General features: G+C 36.9%; 1 protein-coding gene across 3 annotated transcripts in view; it reads left to right on the forward strand.

Annotated features, from left to right (window-relative positions):
• CSMD3 (CUB and Sushi multiple domains 3) overlaps nucleotides 1-23790 on the forward strand; it is a 1475959-nt gene that overhangs the window by 1330895 nt on the left and 121274 nt on the right. For all 3 annotated transcript variants that reach the window (XM_055546406.1, XM_055546407.1, XM_055546408.1), the window contains 3 exons: nucleotides 7595-7783; nucleotides 8546-8723; nucleotides 9683-9828. In XM_055546406.1, coding sequence (XP_055402381.1) covers nucleotides 7595-7783; nucleotides 8546-8723; nucleotides 9683-9828 — 513 coding nt within the window. The remainder of the gene's footprint in view (nucleotides 1-7594; nucleotides 7784-8545; nucleotides 8724-9682; nucleotides 9829-23790) is intronic.

Genomic DNA, 23790 nt, shown 5'->3' on the forward strand with positions numbered 1-23790 from the left:
TTAATAAGAGTACCTCTCAGATAAGTTGTTTTGAACTTTGTGATGAAATGATTATAAAATATTTACCATGTTGTATATCATTAGTAATTATTTAGTGTAGTTTTTGTTTTGGTGTTTTCTGTTTTTGCTTTTTACTGTCACTTCAGATCTTGAAAGTCTGAGATTTAAAAGTAAATGTTTAAGTTATAATATTTATTCAAACAATGCAGTTCTGTGATTATAATATTCAATAAAAAGTAACAAACTTTAATTACATCACTGCCTTAATTATTAAAGGATGTAATGATCATGTGATTTTTAAAAAATTTAATTCAAGTTTTTCTGGATTTCTAGTTGATTCACAAGTAGGTGATACTTTTGGACATGAGCTCCACCAGAGCAGGGATCTTTGTGTTGTTCATTGATGTGTCTCAAGTACCTAGAAGAGTAAGAGCACAATAAATATTTGCTGAATAGAAGTATATACCTAAAAAGAAATTTAAGAGTAGTTAAATTTTAACTGTGTGGATCACATAAACTGTGGAAAATTCTGAAAGAGATGAGAATACCAGGCCACCTGATCTGCCTCTTGAGAAACCTGTATGCAGGTCAGGAAGCAACAGTTAGAACTGGACATGGAACAACAGACTGGTTCCAAATAGGAAAAGGAGTACGTCAAGGCAGTATACTGTCACCCTGCTTATTTAACTTATATGCAGAGTACATCATGAGAAATGTTGGGCTGGATGAAGCACAAGCTGGAATCAAGATTGCTGGGAGAAATATCAATAACCTCAGATATGCAGATGACACCACCCTTATGGCAGAAAGTGAAGAAGAACTAAAGAGCCACTTGATGAAAGTGAAAGTGGAGAGTGAAAAAGTTGGCTTAAAGCTCAGGGTTCAGAAAACTAAGATCATGGCATCTGGTCCCATCACTTCATGGGAAATAGATGGGGAAACAGTGTCAGACTTATTTTTTGGGGCTCCAAAATCACTGCAGATGGTGACTGCTGCCATGAAATTAAAAGATGCATATTCCTTGGAAGAAAAGTTATGCCCAACCTAGATAGCATATTAAAAAGCAGAGACATTGCTTTACCAACAACGGTCTGTCTAGTCAAGGCTATGGTTTTTCCAGTAGTCATGTATGGATGTGAGAGTTGGACTATAAAGAAAGCTGAGTGCTGAAAAATTGATACTTTTGAACTGTGGTGTTGGAGAAGACTCTTGAGAGGCCCTTGGACTGCAAGGATATCCAACCAGTCCATCCTAAAGGAGATCAGTCCTGAGTGTTCATTGGAAGGATTGGTGCTGAAGCTGAAACTCCAATAGTTTGGCCACCTGATATGAAGAGCTGACTCATTTGAAAAGACCTTCATGCTGGGAAAAGTTGAGGACAGGAGGAAAAGGGGATGACAGAGATTGAGATGGTTGGATGGCATCACTGACTCAATGGACATGAGTTTGCATGAACTCTGGGAGTTGGTGATGGACAGGGAGGCCTAGCATGCTGCAGACTGCTGCTGCTGCTGCTGCTGCTAAGTCGTGTCAGTTGTGTCCGACTCTGTGCGACCCCAGATATGGGGTCACAAATAGATACGACTGAGTGACTGAACTGAACTGAAAATAGACATTGTAACATCCAACTGCACATGGGTCTCAGTGATTACAGTTTAGCTTAGGCTTGCAAACATAATTTAATAGTACCACATATCATCCTGTATATAAAACAGAAAATCATAACTGTCACATTTCTGTACAAAATGTCCTGTATTCCTGAGGAAATTAATTTCAGAAACTTCTGGGAAACTGATTGAATTTCTTCTTTGCATCTAAAAGGCTCAGAAGTATATTTGTGGTTCTTCTCTAACAAGTGTATGGGGCCTTATGCTAAGCACTTTGCTATTCACCTTAAACCTGACTTCATCTTCTTGCCATGCCCTCATTTTCCTTTGGCCTTTCAAAGCAAAATTCTTGTTTGAATGTGAAAAAACTAGAATCTGAACATTTTTTACTGCATTTTTCAGTCAATATGTCCTTGAAAAAAATATTTATTTGCATAATAAAATAAAAATATATAGCATTTGTTACTTTTATTCATATAATATTAATATTATTGACATGAGCCATCATGTATAGCAATGATCACTAGATATTATTTGTTAATTATGTTGAATTTAAAAACTATCTCTTCTTTTACTGAGTTTATATTTTTGAGCTAATAACATTTTTTGAAATGTTAATACAGATTCACAGAATCAATGTTATTTTTACATAAGTTTGTGATGCAAATTTCAAAACATTCTGAATATTGGAAGAATGAATTGTATATAATTATTGATAAGGATACTCTTCTACTAAAGGACTTGGTTCCACATTAATGCTATTACTGACAACATTTAGGATTTAGGTCCTGTATTATATATGATATTAGGATGAGAACGTTCTCCTGATCATTTAAAATGTATTTCCTATACATCCTTATTAAATTAAAAAGCATAGAAAGGTGAAATGCATAAATTATCACAGGATTATTCAGGTGTCTCTGAATTTTATTCTATTCAAGATTATCCAGCCAACTAAACTTATCATAGTCAACATTTCACAAAACATCCGGAAAAGGTCATTCCATTCCCAAAGAAAGAAAACACCAAAGAATGCTCAAACTACCGCACAATTGCACTCATTTCACTCGATAGTATAGTAATGCTCAAAATTCTCCAAGCCAGGCTTCAGTAATATGTGAACCGTGAACTTCCAGATGTTCAAGCTGGTTTTAGAAAAGGCAGAGGAACCAGAGATCAAATTGCCAACATCCGCTGGATCATGGGAAAAGCAAGAGGGTTCCAGAAAAACATCTATTTCTGCTTTATTGACTATGCCAAAGCCTTTGACTGTGTGGATCGCAATATACTGTGGAAAATTCTGAAAGAGATGGGAATACCAGACCACCTGACCTGCCTCTTGAGAAACCTGTACGCAGGTCAGGAAGCAAGAGTTAGAACTGGACATGGAACAACAGACTGGTTCCAAATAGAAAAAGGAGTATGTCAAGGCTGTATATTGTCACCCAGGTTATTTAACTTCTTTGCAGTGTACATCATGAGAAATGCTGGGCTGGATGAAGCACAAGCTGGAATCAAGATTGCCAGGAGAAATATCAATAACCTCAGATATGCAGATGACACCACCCTTATGGCAGAAAGTGAAGAAGAATGAAAGAGCCTCTTGGTGAAAGTGAAAGAGGAGAGTGAAAAGATGGCTTAAAGCTCAACATCCAGAACACTAAGATCATGGCATCTGTTCCCATAAATTCATGGCAAATAGAAGGGGGAACAATGGAAACCATGACAGACTATTTTTCTGGGCTCCAAAATCACTGCAGATGGTGGCTCCAGCCATGGAATTAAAGGACGCTTACTCCTTGGAAGGAAAGTTATGACCAGCCTAGACAGCATATTAAAAAGCAGACACATTACTTTGTCAACAAAGGTCTGTCTAATCAAGGCTATGGTTTTTCCAGTAATCATGTATGGATGTGAGAGTTGGACTATCAAGAAAGCTGAGCACTGAAGAATGGATGCTTTTGAACTGTGGTATTAGAGAAGACCCTTGAGAGTCCCTTGGACTGCAAGGAGATCCAACCAGTCCATCCTAAAGGTGATCAGTCCTGGGTGTTCATTGGAAGGACTGATGTTGAAACTAAAACTCCAATACTTTGGCCACCTGATGCGAAGAGCTGACTCATTTGAAAAGACACTGATTATCGGAAAGATTGAGAGGAGGAACAGAAGGGGACCACAGAGAATGAGATGGTTGGATGGCATCACCAAGTCAATTGACATGGGTTTGAGTGAACTCCGGGAGTTGGTGATGGATAGGGAGGCTTGGTGTGCTGCAGTTCATGGATTCACAAATAGTCGGACATGACTGAGCGACTAAACTGGAACTGGAACAAAATATCTAAGTCAAATCACTCTACTGTACACTTTAAACTCATGCAGTGATGTATATAAATTATATTTTAATAAAACTGAGAAAAATTACCTTTAAATGTGATTGAAAATTGAAAGGATTTATTTAATAGAATAATATATCCTAACTGCTGCTGCTGCTGCTGCTTCTAAGTTGCATCAGTCGTGTCTGACACCTTGCGACCCCAGACGGCAGCCCACCAGGCTCCCCCGTCCCTGGGATTCTCCAGGCAAGAACACTGGAGTGGGTTGTCATTTCCTTCTCCAATGCATGAAAGTGAAAAGTGAAAGTGAAGTTGCTCAGTTGTGTCCGACTCTTAGTGACCCCATGGACTGCAGCCTACCAGGCTCCTCCGTCCATGGGATTTGCCAGGCAAGAGTACTGGAGTGGGTTGCCATTGCCTTGATATACATTTACCCTAAATTGAATTGACTTTTTGGATTTGACATATTTTGCTTATGGAATATTAATTCAAATGAAAATGACAATTTAAGCACTTAATATCCTTAAAGGACTGTTGACTAATTCTGAAAACTTTAGAGTATTAAAATTTAAAATATAGAGTGATGTGTTAGATAACAACTTAGGGACCTTTAGATCAGATCAGTCGCTCAGTCGTGTCCGACTCTTTGTGACCCCATGAATCGAAGCATGCCAGGCCTCCCTGTCCATCACTAAATCCCGAAGTTCACCCAGACTCACATCCATCGAGTCAGTCATGCCATCCAGCCATCTCATCCTCTGTCGTCCCCTTCTCCTCCTGCCCCCACTCCCTCCCAGCATCAGAGTCTTTTCCAATGAGTCAACTCTTCACATGAGGTGGCCAAAGTACTGGAGTTTCAGCTTTAGCATCATTCCTTCCAAAGAAATCCCAGGGCTGACCTCCTTCAGAATGGACTGGTTGGATCTCCTTGCAGTCCAAAGGACTCTCAAGAGTCTTCTCCAACACCACAGTTCAAAACCATCAATTCTTTGGCGCCCAGCCTTCTTCACAGTCCAACTCTCACATCCATACATGACCACAGGAAAAACCATAGCCTTGACTAGACGAACATTTGTTGGCAAAGTAATGTCTCTGCTTTTCAATATGCTATCTAGGTTGGTCATAACTTTCCTTCCAAGGAGTAAGCGTCTTTTAATTTCATGGCTGCAGTCACCATCTGTAGTGATTTTGGAGCCCAGAAAAATAAAGTCTGACACTGTTTCCACTGTTTCCCCATCTATTTCCCATGAAGTGATGGGACCGGATGCCATGATCTTCGTTTTCTGAATGTTGAGCTTTAAGCCAACTTTTTCACTCTCCACTTTGACTCTCATCAAGAGGCTTTTTAGTTCCTCTTCACTTTCTGCCATAAGGGTGGTGTCATCTGCATATCTGTGGTTATTGATATTTCTCCCGGCAATCTTGATTCCAGCTTCTGCTTCTTCCAGTCCAGCGCTTCTCATGATGTTCTCTGCATATAAGTTAAATAAGCAGGGTGACAATATACAGCCTTGATGTACTCCTTTTCCTATTTGGAACCATTCTGTTGTTCCATGTCCAGTTGTAACTGTTGCTTCCTGATCTGCATACAAATTTCTCAAGAGGCAGATCAGGTGGTCTGGTATTCCCATCTCTTGAAGAATTTTCCACAGTTTATTGTGATCCACACAGTCAAAGACTTTGGCATAGTCAATGAAGCAGAAACAGATGCTTTTCTGGAACCCTCTTGCTTTTTCCATGATCCAGCGGATGTTGGCAATCTTATCTCTAGTCCCTCTGCCTTTTCTTAAACTAGCTTGAACATCAGGAAGTTCACGGTTCACATATTGCTGAAGCCTGGCTTGGAGAATTTTGAGCTTTACTTTACTAGCGTGTGAGATGAGTGCAATTGTGTGGTAGTTTGAGCATTCTTTGACATTGCCTTTCTTTGGGATTGAAATGAAAACTGACCTTTTCCAGTCCTGTGGCCAATGCTGAGTTTTCCAAATTTGCTGGCATATTGAGTGCAGCAGTTTCACAGCATCATCCTTCAGGATTTGGAATAGCTCAACTGGAATTCTGTCACCTCCACTAGCTTTGTTTGTAGTGATGCTTTCTAAGGCCCACTTGACTTCACAGTCCAGGATGTCTGACTCTAGGTCAGTGATCACACCATCGTGATTATCTGGGTCGTGAAGATCTTTTTTGTACACTTCTTCTGTTCATTCTTGCCACCTCTTCTTAATATCTTCTGCTTCTGTTAGGTCCATACCATTTCTGTCCTTTATCAAGCCCATCTTTGCATGAAATGTTCCCTTCGGATCTCTGATTTTCTTGAAGAGATCCCTAGTCTTGCCCATTCTGTTGTTTTCCTCTATTTCTCTGCATTGATTGCTGAAGAAGGCTTTCTTATCTCTTTTTGCTATTCTTTGGAACTCTGCATTCAGATGTTTATATCTTTCCTTTTCTCCTTTGCTTTTCACCTCTCTTCTTTTCACAGCTATTTGTAAGGCCTCCCCTTATTCAACCTTAAATGTAAATTTCTGATTTGGGAAATTTTGAATTTAATATGCTCGATGTTAATGTTCTCTTATTTGTGGTTACATTGGAGTATCCTTTTCTTTGTGAAATAGAAGTGATATGTCAAGTTATTCTCAACTAATTTGAAAAGAAGAAAGTGTGTTCACACACATATATACACACACACACACAGATGTGATGGGGACAGGGTTAGGGAAAGAGAGAGAGAATGATGAAGATGTATCAGAGTTAACTACTGGGAAACCTTGTTGATGCCATAGTTCCTTCTATTGCAACCTTTGAGTAACTTTGGAATTACTGAAAAATAAAAAAGTTTTTACAAAAGGAATTTAAATAGTCAATAGAAAAATAATCTCTGCTGGTAATTTAAATTTTACTAACTGTATATGGTTTTGAATTTCTTAAAAATAAAATCTCAAATATTAATAATATATGAGTATATATACTGTTTATAGGTTCAAATTTTTTTCAGCAGTGTTTATTAAGCACCTAATATGTAAAAGGGAGTAAGCAAAGCTTTTAGGATACAGTGATAAAAGCAGGATCTTTGCTCTCATGTAGAGTGTAGAACAATATTAGTATGAACAAATAAAATAGTTGTGCTTCAATGATGACTGGATTACAAAATTTGTGTTAGAAGGAAATTATTTCCTAGTACTTTATATTGTTAAATGACTTCTTTAGAAAAACTTGATAGAGTGTGATTTATTTCTTTTAGAGGGAAAATTAGCTTAAGAACTTCAGAAAGATTCAGAATTAGGCTTACACATATATTTATTTTATTTTATATACGTCTGATATAACCAGAAAGCAATTGCATTCTAGGTAAAGGGATCAGAGTATGTTTGATTAAAATTGTGGCTTTAAGGGTAATTTATATTTTCATTAAAACTTTAAATAGATTTCATCAGTGAGTGACTAAACAATGCATTTTAATAAATTATGCTAAAATTTTAATATGAAAATTATAGACATAAGAACATACAATCATTAACATAACTTGCTATAAACCCAAATCATTATTTCTAACCAACTGCAAGCAGCACTACCTCTATTTTGCAGATTGAAAATAGTACCCTCTTGTGGTCTTTCATAATTCAGAAAGGAAATTTTTCTTTTTTTTACATTTTCCAGCCTATCAGTTGCAAAGCTGTCCTGATCCACGCCCATTTCGAAATGGTTTTGTAATCGGCAATGATTTTACTGTGGGTCAAACCATTTCATTTGAATGTTTCCCTGGATATACACTGATTGGAAATTCAGCCCTCACTTGCCTTCATGGAGTGAGTCGTAACTGGAATCATCCACTTCCAAGGTGTGAAGGTATGCTTCTAACTTGAAGCTATCTTTTAGGTGATATAATCTGTGTTTAAGAATTCTTGTTTTGGTACTCTTTTTCTGTTTGTTTTATCTCTTCAAATGTCATGCTAAATATAGAGTCTTCCTTTCAGTTGAAGAATTATAGTTAGCAAAGACCTTAAAACCCATAATAAAGAACTAATTCTGTCATTCTTGGGTCAAGAGTCCTAACCTTCTCTATTGGATGCCGAAGTAAAGTTGGTTAACACGTTAGAGCTTCTCCTATGCGATGTCTGTCATTGCATGTGTGTTTGTTTAGTAATCATTCTTTTATAAAACAGTAGCCCAGATACTGCTACTGAATTTGGGCTCATTTCTTCTAAAATAAATAAATAAAAACGCCTTGATCCTCTTATAAGTCCTTATATTTCTACATGATATACATGATATACTGTTCAACTTTTGAACAGTATATATATATATATATATATATATATATATATATATATATTTATATATATATGGATAAAGTATTTGAAAAAAGCAAATACAATGTAATTTACTAATCTAGTGATAGTGAAAAACAATGTAGAATACCTCATGCTGAAAAATAAATAAACATTCACTCTGTTTGGTTCATGGTTTCCAGCTTTATTTTATATACCTTAACTGAGGTGGAAACATAACACAGATGTGTTTTATACTGTCTAAGAGGTATGAAATGTTTGCAAATTTTGTAATCAATTTACTATGATTCTACTTAAACATATTGTATCTTTTCTGTAGCTCTTTGTGGAGGGAATATAACTGCAATGAATGGAACCATTTACTCTCCTGGATATCCAGATGAATATCCAAACTTTCAAGACTGTTTTTGGCTCGTAAAAGTACCCCCTGGGAATGGAATCTACATCAACTTTACTGTCCTACAAACAGAACCAATCTATGATTTCATCACTGTATGGTAAGCCAAGACCTCTGTTATTGATTGATTCAACTGTGTATAACAGTGAAATAGGATAGGAGTAAAAATATATCACGGTCCTCTATACAGATTGCCATCTGATGCTTGAACTGGTGTGAATAACTGAAGGTGACAGTGTGTTTTGTAGAATAAGACAAATAAAAAAGATTTCAGTTTGTTTGCCATGAAGTAGCTAAACACATAGAACAAAAACTTTATGGGTGAAGATCAAATTTGTTATTAAAATAATGTGCAAAACCTGGGAATTAAATCAGAGTAAGTTTATGGTAAGAAAGTTCTGTATTTCAAAACTACTGAAATTTAAAAGGCTATATTCCAATAAGTTGCTTAATACAGCTACTGAATTTCTGTCATAATAATTCATCATATTATTTTGTATTATTATTATCCTGTTAATTGAAATATCTCTAAATTATAAAGAAAACATAAGAATTAATTTTTTACAGGTTGTTAATTGAATTACTGTATGACCTCTAAAATTCTTTCTAAATTTAACAGTCTATGATTCTCAAGATTATTTTGAAGAAAATAAAAGGAGGGAAAACCTCCAGCATTTGGGAGGATCTGGGTTGTGACCAGGAAGCCAAGGCAATTTAATTAATTACAGCTAATATGGGCGCAACCCACTCCAGTACTATGCCTAGAAAATCCCCCGGACGGAGGAGCCTGGTGTCCATGGGGTCGCAAAGAGTCGGACACGACTGAGCGACTTCACTCAATATGAGTGCATTTCATTTAGGTGAAAATGTGATCTATTTCTCACTTTACATTTTTAAATATTTTATCATCCAAATAAACATACACCAATATGATTTGGCATGTGCTGATTATTTCATCTACTGCATCTTTATATCTCATATGTAATACTTGGTGTGAAACTTTCCCAAAACATCAATCTCATTCTCCTTCCCGCTCCCTGCCCTGTCTCTCCCCTGTAGGGATGGACCAGACCAAAACTCACCACAGATTGGACAGTTCAGTGGCAATACTGCTTTGGAATCAGTCTACAGCACTTCAAATCAGATTCTAATCAAATTCCACAGTGATTTCACAACAAGTGGCTTTTTTGTGCTCAGTTATCATGGTAGGTATCATCTAGGAATTTCTGTTTGATTTGGCAATGTTTGAAATTGTCATGGAAAAATTGAGTATAATATATATTTAGCCAGTGATTGAAAAGGTATTAAAATTAGACAGTTTTTTTTTTTTTTTTTGGTCACTTCAAATACTTTTACTTGCAAACAATGACCTCTTCTAAGTGTTTAGGGACATTAAAATGTGAGCAAATGGAAATAAAAAATAAATCAGTCGGTAATTATCCCAGTAGAAAATAATCATTTCTTGCAAAGAAAGCCATAAAAGAGAACCAGCTGTTCATATTTTATTACATGTAATTTTAAAGCATCAATAGATTTTTTTTTCAATACAAAATGTTTAATCTATTCAACATGCTGTGAGTCTTTCTAAAATTAACATCCAATAACTTTATGCTTTGGATCATTATCACTCATTCATTTATACTCTCTTGTTTCACAACTGTATCTATTCTAGAATCTTATAGTTTTAAATGACTATTCCAGATCATTAACTTCATAGCTTTTATTCCTGAAACATAATTTATGAAGAATTGCAACTTCAGTTCTTTGTATAGAATTATTCTGGGTTCTGTCTTCATAATATTCACTTTCTTAAAAGAGCATTAAGATGGTTTCAGAGGTTTTTAAATTTATTTTTATGTTAAATTCTGTTACACTATATATATGAAAATATTTACTTTTATATTTAGTGAAATATGAAACCATAGTGACTATATTCTTTCATCTATTATGACCATAGTTTCATAAACTCATTCTGTTTTGTATGACTTTGTCAGACCAGTTCCATGATCATTTCACAAGATCAAGATGCTACTATATTAAATTTGCAAAAATTATATTAGCATTTCCAAGGTGAACATGTACCTTGTACATTACATTAACAAATAGCTTAATGTTTTCTTCTGTTTTTAACACAGAGTAAGAAAATCTTTGATAGTCAAAGATTATATTATGTGAAAAATATGATGTCAAAAATGGTTATGAACAAAAACACTCAAAGTACATTCAGTACAGAAATATATAGAAACAGACCAGAAAATATTTGATTTCCTTAACCTCAGCACTTATCAATCAGTAGATAATGCCCAGTTTGTGCTTCTGTAGTGGCCAGAGCTGCATGTATACTCCAGCATAGCAAATTAGAAAACAGGGAGATCAGTTAGAAAACTATGAATTAGGCTGTTTACTTTTTTAGTAACTCATTAGCCTTTTTCAGTAACTCATTAGCCTTTTTCAGTAAATTGTTCATTGGTGCTAGCAGTATGTAGGTACAGTCTAAAGCAGCAACAATAGCTTTAATACTTTGAAAGATAATCGTAGTTTGAGAACCAAAAGCTAAATGATTTCTAAATTGAAAAGATGAATTCATTGCTGAAATGTATTCTGTATGTTTTCTCTCTTTATGATTCCCTACATAAATATTTATTAGTCTGCATCTTGCCTGAACAAGTGAATAAAGAAAGGACAGTTCATTCAGTTCAATTCAGTGGCTCAGTCATGTCCTACTCTTTGTGACCCATGGACTGCAGCATGCCTGGATACCTTGTCCATCACCAACTCACAGAGTTTGTTCAGTCATGTCCATCAAGTTGGTGATGCCTTCCAATTGTCTCATCCTGTTGTCCTCTTCTCCTCCTGCCTTCAATCTTTCCCAGCATCAGGGACTTTTCTAATGAGTCAGCTCTCAGCATCATGTGACCAAAGTGTTGGAGCATCACTTTCAGCATCAGTCCTTCCAACAAATATTCAGGACTGATTTCCTTTAGGATTGACTGATTTGATCTCCTTGCAGTCCAAGGGGCCCTCAAGAGTCTTGTCCAACACCATAGTTCAAAAGTATCAATTATTTAGCACTCAGCTTTCTTTATAGTCCAACTCTCACAGCCATACATAACTACTGGAAAAACCATAGCTTTGAATATATGGACCTTTGTCAGCAAATAAAGCCTCTGCTTCTTAATATGCTGTCTAGGTTTCTCATAGCTTTTCTTGCAAGGAACAGGCATTGTATAATTTCATGGCTGCAGTCATCATCTGCAGTGATTTTGGAGCCCAAGAAAATAAAGTTTGTCACTGTTTCCATTGTTTCCCTCATCTATTTTGCCATGAAGTGATGGGATCAGAAAGTGCTGCACTCATTAGGCCAACAAATTTGGAAAACTCAGCAGTCCCCACAGGACTGGAAAAGGTCAGTTTTCATTCCAATCACGAAGAAAGGCAGTGTCAAAGACATTTCAAACTACCGCACAATTGCACTCATCTCACATTCTAGCAAATAATGCTGAAAATTCTCCGAGCAAGGCTTCAACAGTATATGAACCAAGAACTTCCAGATGTTCAAGCTGGATTTAGAAAAAGAAGAGGACCAAAGATGAAATTACCAACATCTGTTGGATCATAGAAAAAGCAGGAGAATTCCAGAAAAACATCTGCTTCATTGACTACTCCAAAGCTTTTGATTGTGTGGATCAGAGCAAACTATGTAAAGTACTTAAACAGACCATACCAGACCATCTTACCTACCTCCTGGGAAATCTGTATGCAGGCCAAGAATCAACAGTTAGAACAGGACATGGAACAACAGACTGGTTCCAAATAGGGAAAGGAGTATGTCAAGGCTGTACATTGTCACCCTGCTTATTTAACTTAAATGGATAACACATCATACAAAATGCCAGGCTGGATGAAGCACAAACTGGAATCAAGATTGCCGGGAGAGATATCAATAACCTCTGATGTGCAGATAACACCACCCTTATGGCAGAAAGTGAAGAGGAACTAAAGAACCTCTTGATGAAAGTGAAAGAAGACAGTGAAAAAAGCTGGCTTAAAACTCAACATGCAAAAAAAATGAAGATCATGGCATCCTGTTGCATCACTTCATGGCAAATAGATGGAGAAACAATGGAGACAGTGACAGACTTTATTTTCTTGGGTTCCAAAATCACTGCAGATGTTGACTGCAGCCATGATTAAAAGATGCTTGCTCCATGGAAGAAAAGCTATGACCAAACTAGGCAGCATATAAAGAAGGAGAGACATTACTTTGCTGACAAAAGTCCATGTAGGCAAAGTTATGATTTTTACAGTAGTCATATATGGATGTGAGAATTGGACCATAAAGAAAGCTGTGTGCCAAAGAATTGATGGTTTTGAACTATGGTGTTGGAGAAGACTCTTGAGAGTCCCTTGGACTGCAAGGAGATCAAACCAGTCCATCCTAAAGGAAATCAGTCCTGAATATCTACTGTAGAGACTGATGCTGAAGCTGACGCTCCAGTACTTTGACCACCGATGCAAAGAGCTGACTCATTAGAAAAGACCCTGATGCTGGGAAAGGATGAAGGCAGGAGGAGAAGGGGACGACAGAGGATGAGAGGGTTGGATGGCATCACTGACTTGGTGGACTTGAGTTTGAGCATGCTCCAGGAGTTGGTGATGTACAGGGGATCCTGGTGTGCTGCCATCCATGGGGTCACAAAGACCCAACTGAGTGACTGAACTGAACTGAACTGATGGGACCAAATGCCATGATCTTTGTTTTTTGAATGTTGAGTTTTAAGCCACTTTTTAACTCTGTTCTTTCAGCTTTATCAAGAGGCTTTTTAGTACCTCATTGCTTTCTACCATAAGGGTGGTATCATCTGCATATATCAGAGAAGACAACAGCACCCCACTCCAGTACTCTTGCCTGGAAAATCCCATGGACAGAGGAGCCTGATAGGCTGCAGTCCACGGGGTCACTAAGAGACGGACACGATTGAGCGACTTCACTTTCACTTTTCACTTTCATGCATTGGAGAAGGAAATGGCAACCCACTCCAGGGTTCTTGCCTGGAGAGTCCCAGGGACGGGGGAGCCTGGTAGGCTGCCGTCTATGGGGTCGCACAGAGTTGGACACAACTGACGTGACTTAGCAGCAGCAGCAGGAGTATCTACATATATGAGGTTATTGATATTTCTCTTGGCAATCTTGTTTCCAATTTGTGCTTCATCCAGACCAGTATTCACATGATGCACTCCACATGAAGTGAGGTGAATTGAAAGTAGCTCAGTCATGTCCCACTCTATGGGAACCCATGGATTGTACAGTCCATGGAATTATCCAGGCCAGAATACTGGAGTGGGTAGCCTTTCCCTTCTCCAGGGGATCTTCCCAACCCAGGGATCAAGTCAGGGTCTCTCCCACATTGCAGGTGGATTCTTTACCAACTGAGCCACAAGAGAAGCCTGGAATACTGGAGTGGGTAGTCTATCTCTTCTCCACTCTATCTTCGCGACCCAGATATCGAATCTGAGTATTCTGCATTGCAGGCAGAATCTTTACCAACTATCAGGGGAATAAGTTAAATAAGCAGGGTGACAGTATTTAGCCTTGATGTACTCCTTTCCCAATTTGGAACCAGCCCATTGTTCCATGTGCAGTTCTAACTGTTACTTCCTGACCTGCATACAGGTTTCTCAGGAGGCAGGTAAGGTGATCTAGTATTTCCATCTCTTTAATAATTTTTATAATTTTTTGTTATCCACACAGTTAAAGGCTTTGGCATAGTTGATGAAGTAGAAATAGATGTTTTTCTGGAACTCTTGCTTTTTCTATCATCCAGCAGATGTTGATAATTTGATCTCTGCTTCCTCTGCCTTTTCTAAATCCAGATTGAATATCTAGAAGTTCTCGGTTCACATACTTTAGAAGCATCGCTTAGAGGATTTTCAGCATTATTTTATAGCATGTGAGAAGAGTACAATTGTGCAGTAGTTTGAACATTCTTTGACATTTCCTTTCTTTGGGACTGGAATGAAAATTTACCTTTTTTTTTTTTTTTTGATATTGTCAGTGTTTTTTTTTTTTTTTAATTTTATTTTATTTTTAAACTTTACATAACTGTATTAGATTTGCCAAATATCAAAATGAATCCGCCACAGGTATACATGTGTTCCCCATCCTGAACCCTCCTCCCTCCTCCCTCCCCATTCCATCCCTCTGGGTCGTCCCAGTGCACCAGCCCCAAGCATCCAGTATCGTGCATCGAGCCTGGACTGGCAACTCATTTCATACATGATATTTTACATGTTTCAATGCCATTCTCCCCAATCTTCCCACCCTCTCCCTCTCCCACAGAGTCCATAAGACTGTTCTATACATCAGTGTCTCTTTTGCTGTCTCGTACACAGGGTTATTGTTACCATCTTTCTAAATTCCATATATATGCGTTAGTATACTGTATTGGTGTTTTTCTTTCTGGCTTACTTCACTCTGTATAATAGGCTCCAGTTTCATCCACCTCATTAGAACTGATTCCAATGTATTCTTTTTAATGGCTGAGTAATACTCCATTGTGTATATGTACCATAACCTTAAAAGCTTCTGCACATCAAAGGAAACTATTAGCAAGGTGAAAAGACAGCCTTCAGAATGGGAGAAGATAATAGCAAATGAAGCAACTGACAAACAACTAATCTCGAGGATATACAAGCAACTCCTACAGCTCAACTCCAGAAAAATAAATGACCCAATCAAAAAATGGGCCAAAGAACTAAATAGACATTTCTCCAAAGAAGACATCCAGATGGCTAACAAACACATGAAAAGATGCTCAACATCACTCATTATCAGAGAAATGCAAATCAAAACCACTATGAGGTACCATTTCACACCAGTCAGAATGGCCTTTTCCATTCCTGTGGCCACTGCTGAGTTTTCCCATTTTGCTGGCATAATGAGTGCAGCACTTATCGGCATCATCTTTTAGGATTTGAAATAGCTCAACTGGAAATCCATCACCTCCACTAGCTTTGTTCGTAGTGATGCTTCCTGAGGCCCACTTGACTTCACACTGCATGATGTCTGGCTCCTGGTGAGTGATCACACCATTGTGGTTATCTGCATCATATGATATTTTTGGTATAGTTCTTCTGTGTATTCTTGCCTTCTCTTCTTAATATCTTCTGCTTCTGTTATGTCCATACCATTTCTGTCCTTGATTGTGCCCCTCTTTGCATGAAATGTTTTTTTGGTATCTCTAATTTTCTTGAAGCCATCTCTAGACTTTCGCATCCTATTGTTTTCCTCTGTTTCCTTGCATTGATCATGTAGAAAGGCTTTCTTATGTCTCCTTACTGTTCTTTGGAACTCTGCATTCATATGGATAAATCTTTCCTTTTCCTCTTTGCCTTTTGCTTCTTTTCTTTTCTCAGCTATTTATAAGGTCTTCTCAGACAACTATTTTGCTTTTTTGCCTTTCTTTTTCTTGGGGATGGTTTTGATCACTGTATGAACCTCCATCCATAGTTCTTCAGGCGCACTGTCTGTCAAATCTAATCCCTTGAATGTATTTTTCACTTCCACTGTATAATCGTAAGGGATTTGATTTAAGTCATATGTAAATGATCTGTTCGTAGATGGACTCTAAATAGCAGTAAAATAATCTTTCAGTTCAGTTCAGTCGCTCAGTCGTGTCCGACTCTTTGTGACCCCATGAATTGCAGCACAGCAGGCCTCCCTGTCCATCAACAACTCCAGGAGTTCACTCAGACTCACGTCCATCAAGTCAGTGATGCCATCCAGCCATCTCATCCTCTGTCGTCCCCTTCTCCTCCTGCCTCCAATCCCTTCCAGCATCAGAGTCTTTTCCAATGAGTCAACTCTTCACATGAGGTGGCCAAAGTACTGGAGTTTCAGCTTTAGCATCATTCCTTCCAAAGAAATCCCAGGACTGATCTCCTTCAGAATGGACTGGTTGGATCTCCTTGCAGTCCAAGGGACTCTCAAGAGTCTTCTCCAATACCAGGGTTCAAAAGCATCAATTCTTCAGTGCTCAGCTTTCTTCACAGTCCAACTCTCACATCCATACATGACCACAGGAAAAACCATAGCCTTGACTAACTGGACCTTTGTTGGCAAAGGAATGTCTCTGCTTTTCAATATACTATCTAGGTCGGTCATAAGTTTTCTTCCAAGGAGTAAGCGTCTTTTAATTTTTTGTCTACAGTCACCACTGCTTTCTGAGCTTCCATTCTTAAATGGTTTCTTACTCATCATTAGTTCTTTAATTGTCCCTATGTTAAGTGTAATTTCTCCTTTCCTTGATAATCCAAACTCATAGCGATCACTACCATCTCTTCTATGATTCCACTTATTCTCTTTTACCAAACTTTTAAGAACTTACAGTATGCTATACTGTTTTATATAGCTAGTATATGCTGGTGAGTTTAATAATAAAGAGTGCTTTTTTGAGGACACAAATCATACTTAAACTTCTTAGTCTTTATATTTTTTATTGAATAAATAATTATATTTAATTATTTTACAGTGTTATGTATTCAGATTTTTTTAAAAGTTGTCTTATTGAATTTATTTGAGCTGCATTAATGAGATTTTTTACAAAGGTTGTTTTACAGTTACATACATGTCTGTTCATCCTTTCTCACAAAAATTTAAAAAAATAGATGCTTGTTATCAAATTAGTATTGATACAGTTAGTACAATTTAATACAATCTCAAATATAATATTCATACTTGAGGCTCATGTTTAGTAGCTGTGTATGTGTGCATACTCATTTGTGTCTAACTCTTTGTGACCCCATGGACTCTAGCCTATCAGGCTCCTCTGTTCATGGAATTTTCCAGGCAAGAAGATTGGAGTGGGTTGCCATTTCCTACTCCAGTCAGTAGTTATAGCTGAGTGGCAAAATATGCTCTCATAGTGTTTAAAAAAAAAAAAATTGGTCATTTGGTACATTTTCAGAAGTTAACCAGGAAGATAATTTACTATTTAACACTTATTTTAAGGTCTTTTAATATACCTAAGCTTAGAATGGTTTACTCCCACTCAGTTTTCTTTATATTCTCTTATTGATTTAATAACTCCTTCTATTGTACCCTAACCCTTTAAGTCAGAAGTTGTTTTTTTTTTTTTACGACTTGTGTATTTATTTTATAAATTTAACAGATCAGTATTTTCACATATTTTTCTAAGGTCAGATTGATTATTTAGATTTTATTTATTAGTATATTTTAGTATGTCAAAAAGGAAGAAAAAAATGTGTTGTTTTTTTTTTCTACTCTAACCAGGCTTCCTTTATGAGATCTAGTCAGCTATAAGTCTTTTTTAAAACACCTTCATAAAGCCTTTCATGATCAAATATAACATTCATAAAAAGCTTTGGAAAATGAAAATTCTATGCCGTGAAAAAAATAGGGCCGGCTTAAATGTTGAGGTGCTTTATCTCACATATCATATTTCTTCTTCATCTGGGAAAAGTGCTTGTCTCTTACTGTGTCGCTGTAAGTGTAATTCTTTAAAGTAAGAGCTAAATTTTCTTGGTATCTGTCACAGAGTCAAGATGGGTTTGTCTTATAGTAAATAATAACAGTATTCCTAATCAAGGACTTCCTGAAAGTAAATTACAAAAAAATCCTTTTCAACTGCATGTTTTTGCAGATACTGACTTTGTATTAATAGTCACTCTAATACCAATGGCTACCATTTACTGAAAACTTCATGTGCCAGGCTCTATTCTAGATGCTTTCTATGCTAATTTACAGTCTTATGGACTCTGTGGGAGAGGGAGAGGGTGGGAAGATTGGGGAGAATGGCATTGAAACATGTAAAATATCATGTATGAAATGAGTTGCCAGTCCAGGTTCGATGCACGATACTGGATGCTTGGGGCTGGTGCACTGGGACGACCCAGAGGGATGGAATGGGGAGGGAGGAGGGTTCAGGATGGGGAACACATGTATACCTGTGGCGGATTAATTTTGATATTTGGCAAATCTAATACAGTTATGTAAAGTTTAAAAATAAAATAAAATTAAAAAAAAAAAAAAAGATAAAAAAAAAAGAACTGAAAGAAAGAAATGTGTAATGTATATAAAGCCAGAGAACTAATAAATAAACGGGCTGCCAGAAATTCAAAATAGGTCTGTCTTACTTTAAGGAATATTGTTGTTTAGTCTCTCAGTCATGTCCTACTCTTTGCAACCCCGTGGCCTGTAGCCGACCAGACTCCTCTGTCCATGGGGATATCCTAACAAGAATACTGGAGTGGGTTGCCCTCTTTATAAATAATGACAACAATAACAGCAATAATAATTATAATAGCTAAACTATATTGAGTTCTTACTAAATGCTAGGCAGTGTCCTAAGCTGGTATTATTTCATGCATGGGTTTATTTAATGTATATGAAGTATAATTTTTCTTTAAATATTTAGCAAAAGCGATTTTCATTTTTAGCAAGATAATGTCACCTCATTTTCTAGAAAATACCTCTTCTAATTACAACTTTGAGCATCTTAGTGCTTCTCTTCCCTACGACCTATATTCTAACAACAATATGTTGGTAGATTTGCCACAATTTAGTGTGTTCCTCTTTATAGTTTTTACAATGCGCTATGATCTGTCTGTGAAGAGAAAACTCTTATTGGGGGTCCTGACTTATGCCAACCACTATAGTATAGCCAGAATATATATTTATTAAATTAAAACACAAAATATAATTTTATTGTTTAAATCTATTATCTAAGGTGCCTCCTTTTTCAGTATCAGATATTCAGTTCAGTTCAGTTCAGTCGCCCAGTCATGTCCAACTCTTTGTGACCCCATGAATTGCAGCACACCAGGCCTCCCTGTCCATCACCACCTCCTGGAGTTCACTCAAACTCACTTCCATCAAGTCAGTGATGCCATCCAGCCATCTCATCCTTTGTTGTCCCCTTCTCCTCCTGCCCCTAATCCCTCCCAGCATCAGAGTCTCTTCCAATGAGTCAACTCTTCGCATGAGGTCGCCAAAGTATTGGAGTTTCAGCTTTAGCATCAGTCCTTCCAAAGAACACCTGGGGCTTATCTCCTTTAGAATGGACTGGTTGGATATTCAGTTCAGTTCAGTTGCTCAGTCGTGTCCGACTCTTTGTGACCCCATGAATTGCAGCATGCCTGGCCTCCCTGTCCATCACCATCTCATGGAGTTCACCCAAACTCACGTCCATTGAGTCGGTGATGCAATCCAGCCATATCATCCTCTGGCCAAAGTATTGGAGTTTCAGCTTTAGCATCATTCCTTCCAAAGAAATCCCAGGGCTGATCTCCTTCAGAATGGACTGGTCAGATCACCTTGCAGTCCAAGGGACTCTCAAGAGTCTTCTCTAACACCACAATTCAAAAGCATCAATTTTCAAAAGTGCTCAGCTTTCTTCACAGTCCAACTCTCACATCCATACATGACCACTGGAAAAACTATAGCCTTGACTAGACAGACCTTTGTTGGCAAAGGAATGTCTCTGCTTTTCAATATGCTATCTAGGTTGGTCATAACTTTCCTTCCAAGGAGTGAGCATCTTTTAATTTCATGGCTGCAGTCACCATCTGCAGTGATTTTGGAGCCCAGAAAAATAAAGTCTGACCCTGTTTCCACTGTTTCCCCATCTATTTACCATGAAGTGATGGGACCTGATGCCATGATCTTCGTTTTCTGAATGTTGAGCTTTAAGCCAACTTTTTCACTCTCCACTTTCACTTTCATCAAGAGGCTTTGCAGTTCCTCTTCACTTTCTGCCATAAGGGTGGTGTCATCTGCATATCTGAGGTTATTGATATTTCTCCCGGCCATCTTGATTCCAGCTTGTGCTTCTTCCAGCCCAGCGTTTCTCATGATGTACTCTGCATAGAAGTTAAATAAGCAGGGTGACAATATACAGCCTTGATGTACTCCTTTTCCTATTTGGAACCAATCTGCTGTTCCATGTCCAGTTCTAACTGTTGCTTCCTGACCTGCATATAGGTTGGGTATTAGGGAACCTCAATTATTATAGAAGATTTTCCTAGTGAGGATAATGCAATTCACTAGTATATACAATTCATTACTTTCTGTTATTGGTGTAGCTTCTGTAAAAGAATGGTTTAATATATTGGATTGGCCAAAAACCTCATATGGTTTTATTTCTGTAACACTTTATGGAAAATCCGGAGCAAAATTTTTTGCCAACTGAATATACTGAACTTCAGATTATTTTTAAGAAGTGCATTTGAAAGACCTGTAATATCTTTTAGGTCAACTTTTAAGGTTATTTTGCCTTTATAATGAATCCTGTATTTGGGGACAAGTATATTTAACTCCACAAAGTCTCATCCTAAAAGAGACTGCTGTATATATAAGGACACATTTTATATAAAACATAAATCAACATTGCTTTGAACTCTGTGACCCCATTGCTTTGCACAATCTAAAGATCTGACTTCCTTTCATATTTCAATAGCTAGAGCCCTGAGCTCATAAAGTGTTTCATTGTTTGATGTCCAGACAGCATAGGGGATATGCACATCATACAATTATATACATATCTAGATAGATAGATATAAAGCTAAAAAAACAAACTGGTGAAACTGTAATGATGACATGACAATGCCATTTACTTAAATGCCATTTACTTAAATTGCTGCTTAGTGATTATTTAAATGATTGAAAGACATGCCAAAATTACTTGGAATAGTTTGATATTTTGCTATATGTGCACCCCCATTGATAAGATGGCATTTAAATTCTACAAAATATCAGTTCCCTCCAGCCAAAGTCAATCAGGAACACTTCTGTAGTTAAACCAATTTGAATTCATAGGCTCACTGTAATGAGGAGGATAACACACTATGAAAAACTGTGGAGTTTCAGTGAGAGGCTTTTTATAGGATTTGGACTGTATAAGATGATTCTGGAAAAGTTTAAAGAATCATGTTTTTCCTCTGGATTTGGTGCTGTCAGAAAATTGGAGCAGTTCTGTAATTGTGTATCTTAATCATTTTTCTTCTAGAAGGTGAAAGGTGTGGGGCACATCTAACACTGTGATTGGCAGGGTGAGCAGCATTCTTTCATACTAGCTGAGGTGTCGGAATCTTGGTCATATTGGTGTTTTCATTTTTTTGTGTGTTTTGTTGTTTGTATGTTCAAACATGATTATGGAAGGTCTTGTTTTCTGTCTTGTTCCAACAAGGCCAGAGAGCTATCATATCTGATGTTGGTTGTTACTTAATTTGTCTACAGTAAACAGTAGAAAATCATGGCCTTAAAAGTTACAGCCAGGCCAGCTCCAAGCCACAGCATACAGGGGCTGTGCTTTGTTTTCTTTCCCTTATTTTCTTCCTTCTTCTCTTTTCAATATGTAGAATAGCTTAAAGTGATGGTTAAATAACTGAAACATGTTCCTTCATAGCCAAAAACCAAACCAAACTATTGTAGTGAACAGAAAAGGGAAATAGAGACTGACAAAGAACAAATTGTCATGCCTGATGTGCTACTAATATGCCAGGCAACTCACCCAATATAGAGAAGGACCTTTGGCACATTACTTCTCAGACTGACGTGGTCTCTACTAAAGTAGGATATTTTCAATTAGCTACTAGAATACGGGAAAGTCACTTCAGACTGACGTGGTCTCTACTAAAGTAGGATATTTTCAATTAGCTACTAGAATACGGGAAAGTCACTTCATGCAGAAGCTGTTAAAATCTTGTGGATAATTCAGGATATTTCCCCAAAATTTTGTTTACTATAGTTCTGTTTTTCCATCTATAGGAAAATAGCAAGTAGCTTCTTTTGATTCATTTCTAATGATCCATTCTCTGTCTCATCTCTAAATCTAAGACTGAACATTTTCTCTTGATTTCTCTGTCATTATATAGGCAGAGAAACAAATTGATTGTAAAATATTAACAGATAAAAAAGAGATATTTGTAACCTATTAAGCACTGCTGAAACTTAACCTGTATGGCTCATATCAACTGAATAGCAGACTTTCTCCAAAATGGAAAAAAAAAATTTATATATATATATATATTTTTTTTTTTTCTCTTAGTTGGAACTCAGCATTTGTTTCAACAGTCATAACTCTGCTTTCAAGTGGAGCTGCTTGAAGTTATTTTACATAACATTGAGAAAATTATATAACTAAGTATGTAATTATCAGTGCTTTCCCCCCTCCACATCTTCCCCAAATGATGAGGTTATCAAACTTGAACTAATCTGGGTCAACACTGAAGTACACCAGTGGTTAGAGAATGCCTAGAGTTTATAATGGAATGTCAAACATTATTTTTTTTTTCCTCTTTAAGAAATATTGTATCCTTATTTGGCAGAAAGGTTGTGTACTTGTCTTATGCCTTTTTGGTTTAGAGAAGGAATGGCAATTTGCCAGTGTCCTGTTTTGTCTTTTTTTGAAGAAGCCTTTTATAGCTCAGTTGAACTGAAGTAGATAAATGCAGCTTTCTTTTCTGGAATTGGGTTGGATGTTTGATTACAAAGAAAATAGGAAATTAAAAATAACCAAATATATTGGCAGAATTAAATCCTAAAAGTGATTTTAAGAAGTAAATGTGTTGGACCAGTAACCACACATCTATACATAGTTGAATGAAAACAAAGTACTATTCAAACAATGGTCATCCTGAAAATATAATGACAGGTAGGATAGGTGCCCTCTTGTAGTTGTTAAATAAGTCAATAGTGTCTTGAAGGGAATGACATGTCAAATAAAGTGATTCATCTAAAAGAAAACACAGATTTAGCTCAGATGTTTATTTTAAATGTGTAAATATCTATGTTATGCAATTTTTTCATTAATAGTCATCACTTTGAAGCTGTTTTTAAATAAAACAATCCACAGAAAACATGGACTAAGATACTGCTTGTTCTATTTATAATTTTGAAGACACAATTTTGAAGTTTCAATTCTGCTCATAACTGGATATGTGTCTTTTTCTACCTTACTTCATTCCTCTAGGTCTCTTCCTCTCTCCATTCCTTCAAAAATAAGAGATTAAAATAGTTGATTTACAAGGTAATTTCTACCTCAAACAAGCTATGATTCTTATGTATACAATATTGGATGTATTCATCCTAGACCCATTTATTTTCTTCCAAAGTAACTCAACAATATACATTGAGGATAAGATCTTGT

The sequence above is a fragment of the Bubalus kerabau genome, chromosome 14 (assembly GCF_029407905.1).
Source record: "Bubalus kerabau isolate K-KA32 ecotype Philippines breed swamp buffalo chromosome 14, PCC_UOA_SB_1v2, whole genome shotgun sequence".
Lineage (NCBI taxonomy): Eukaryota > Metazoa > Chordata > Mammalia > Artiodactyla > Bovidae > Bubalus > Bubalus kerabau.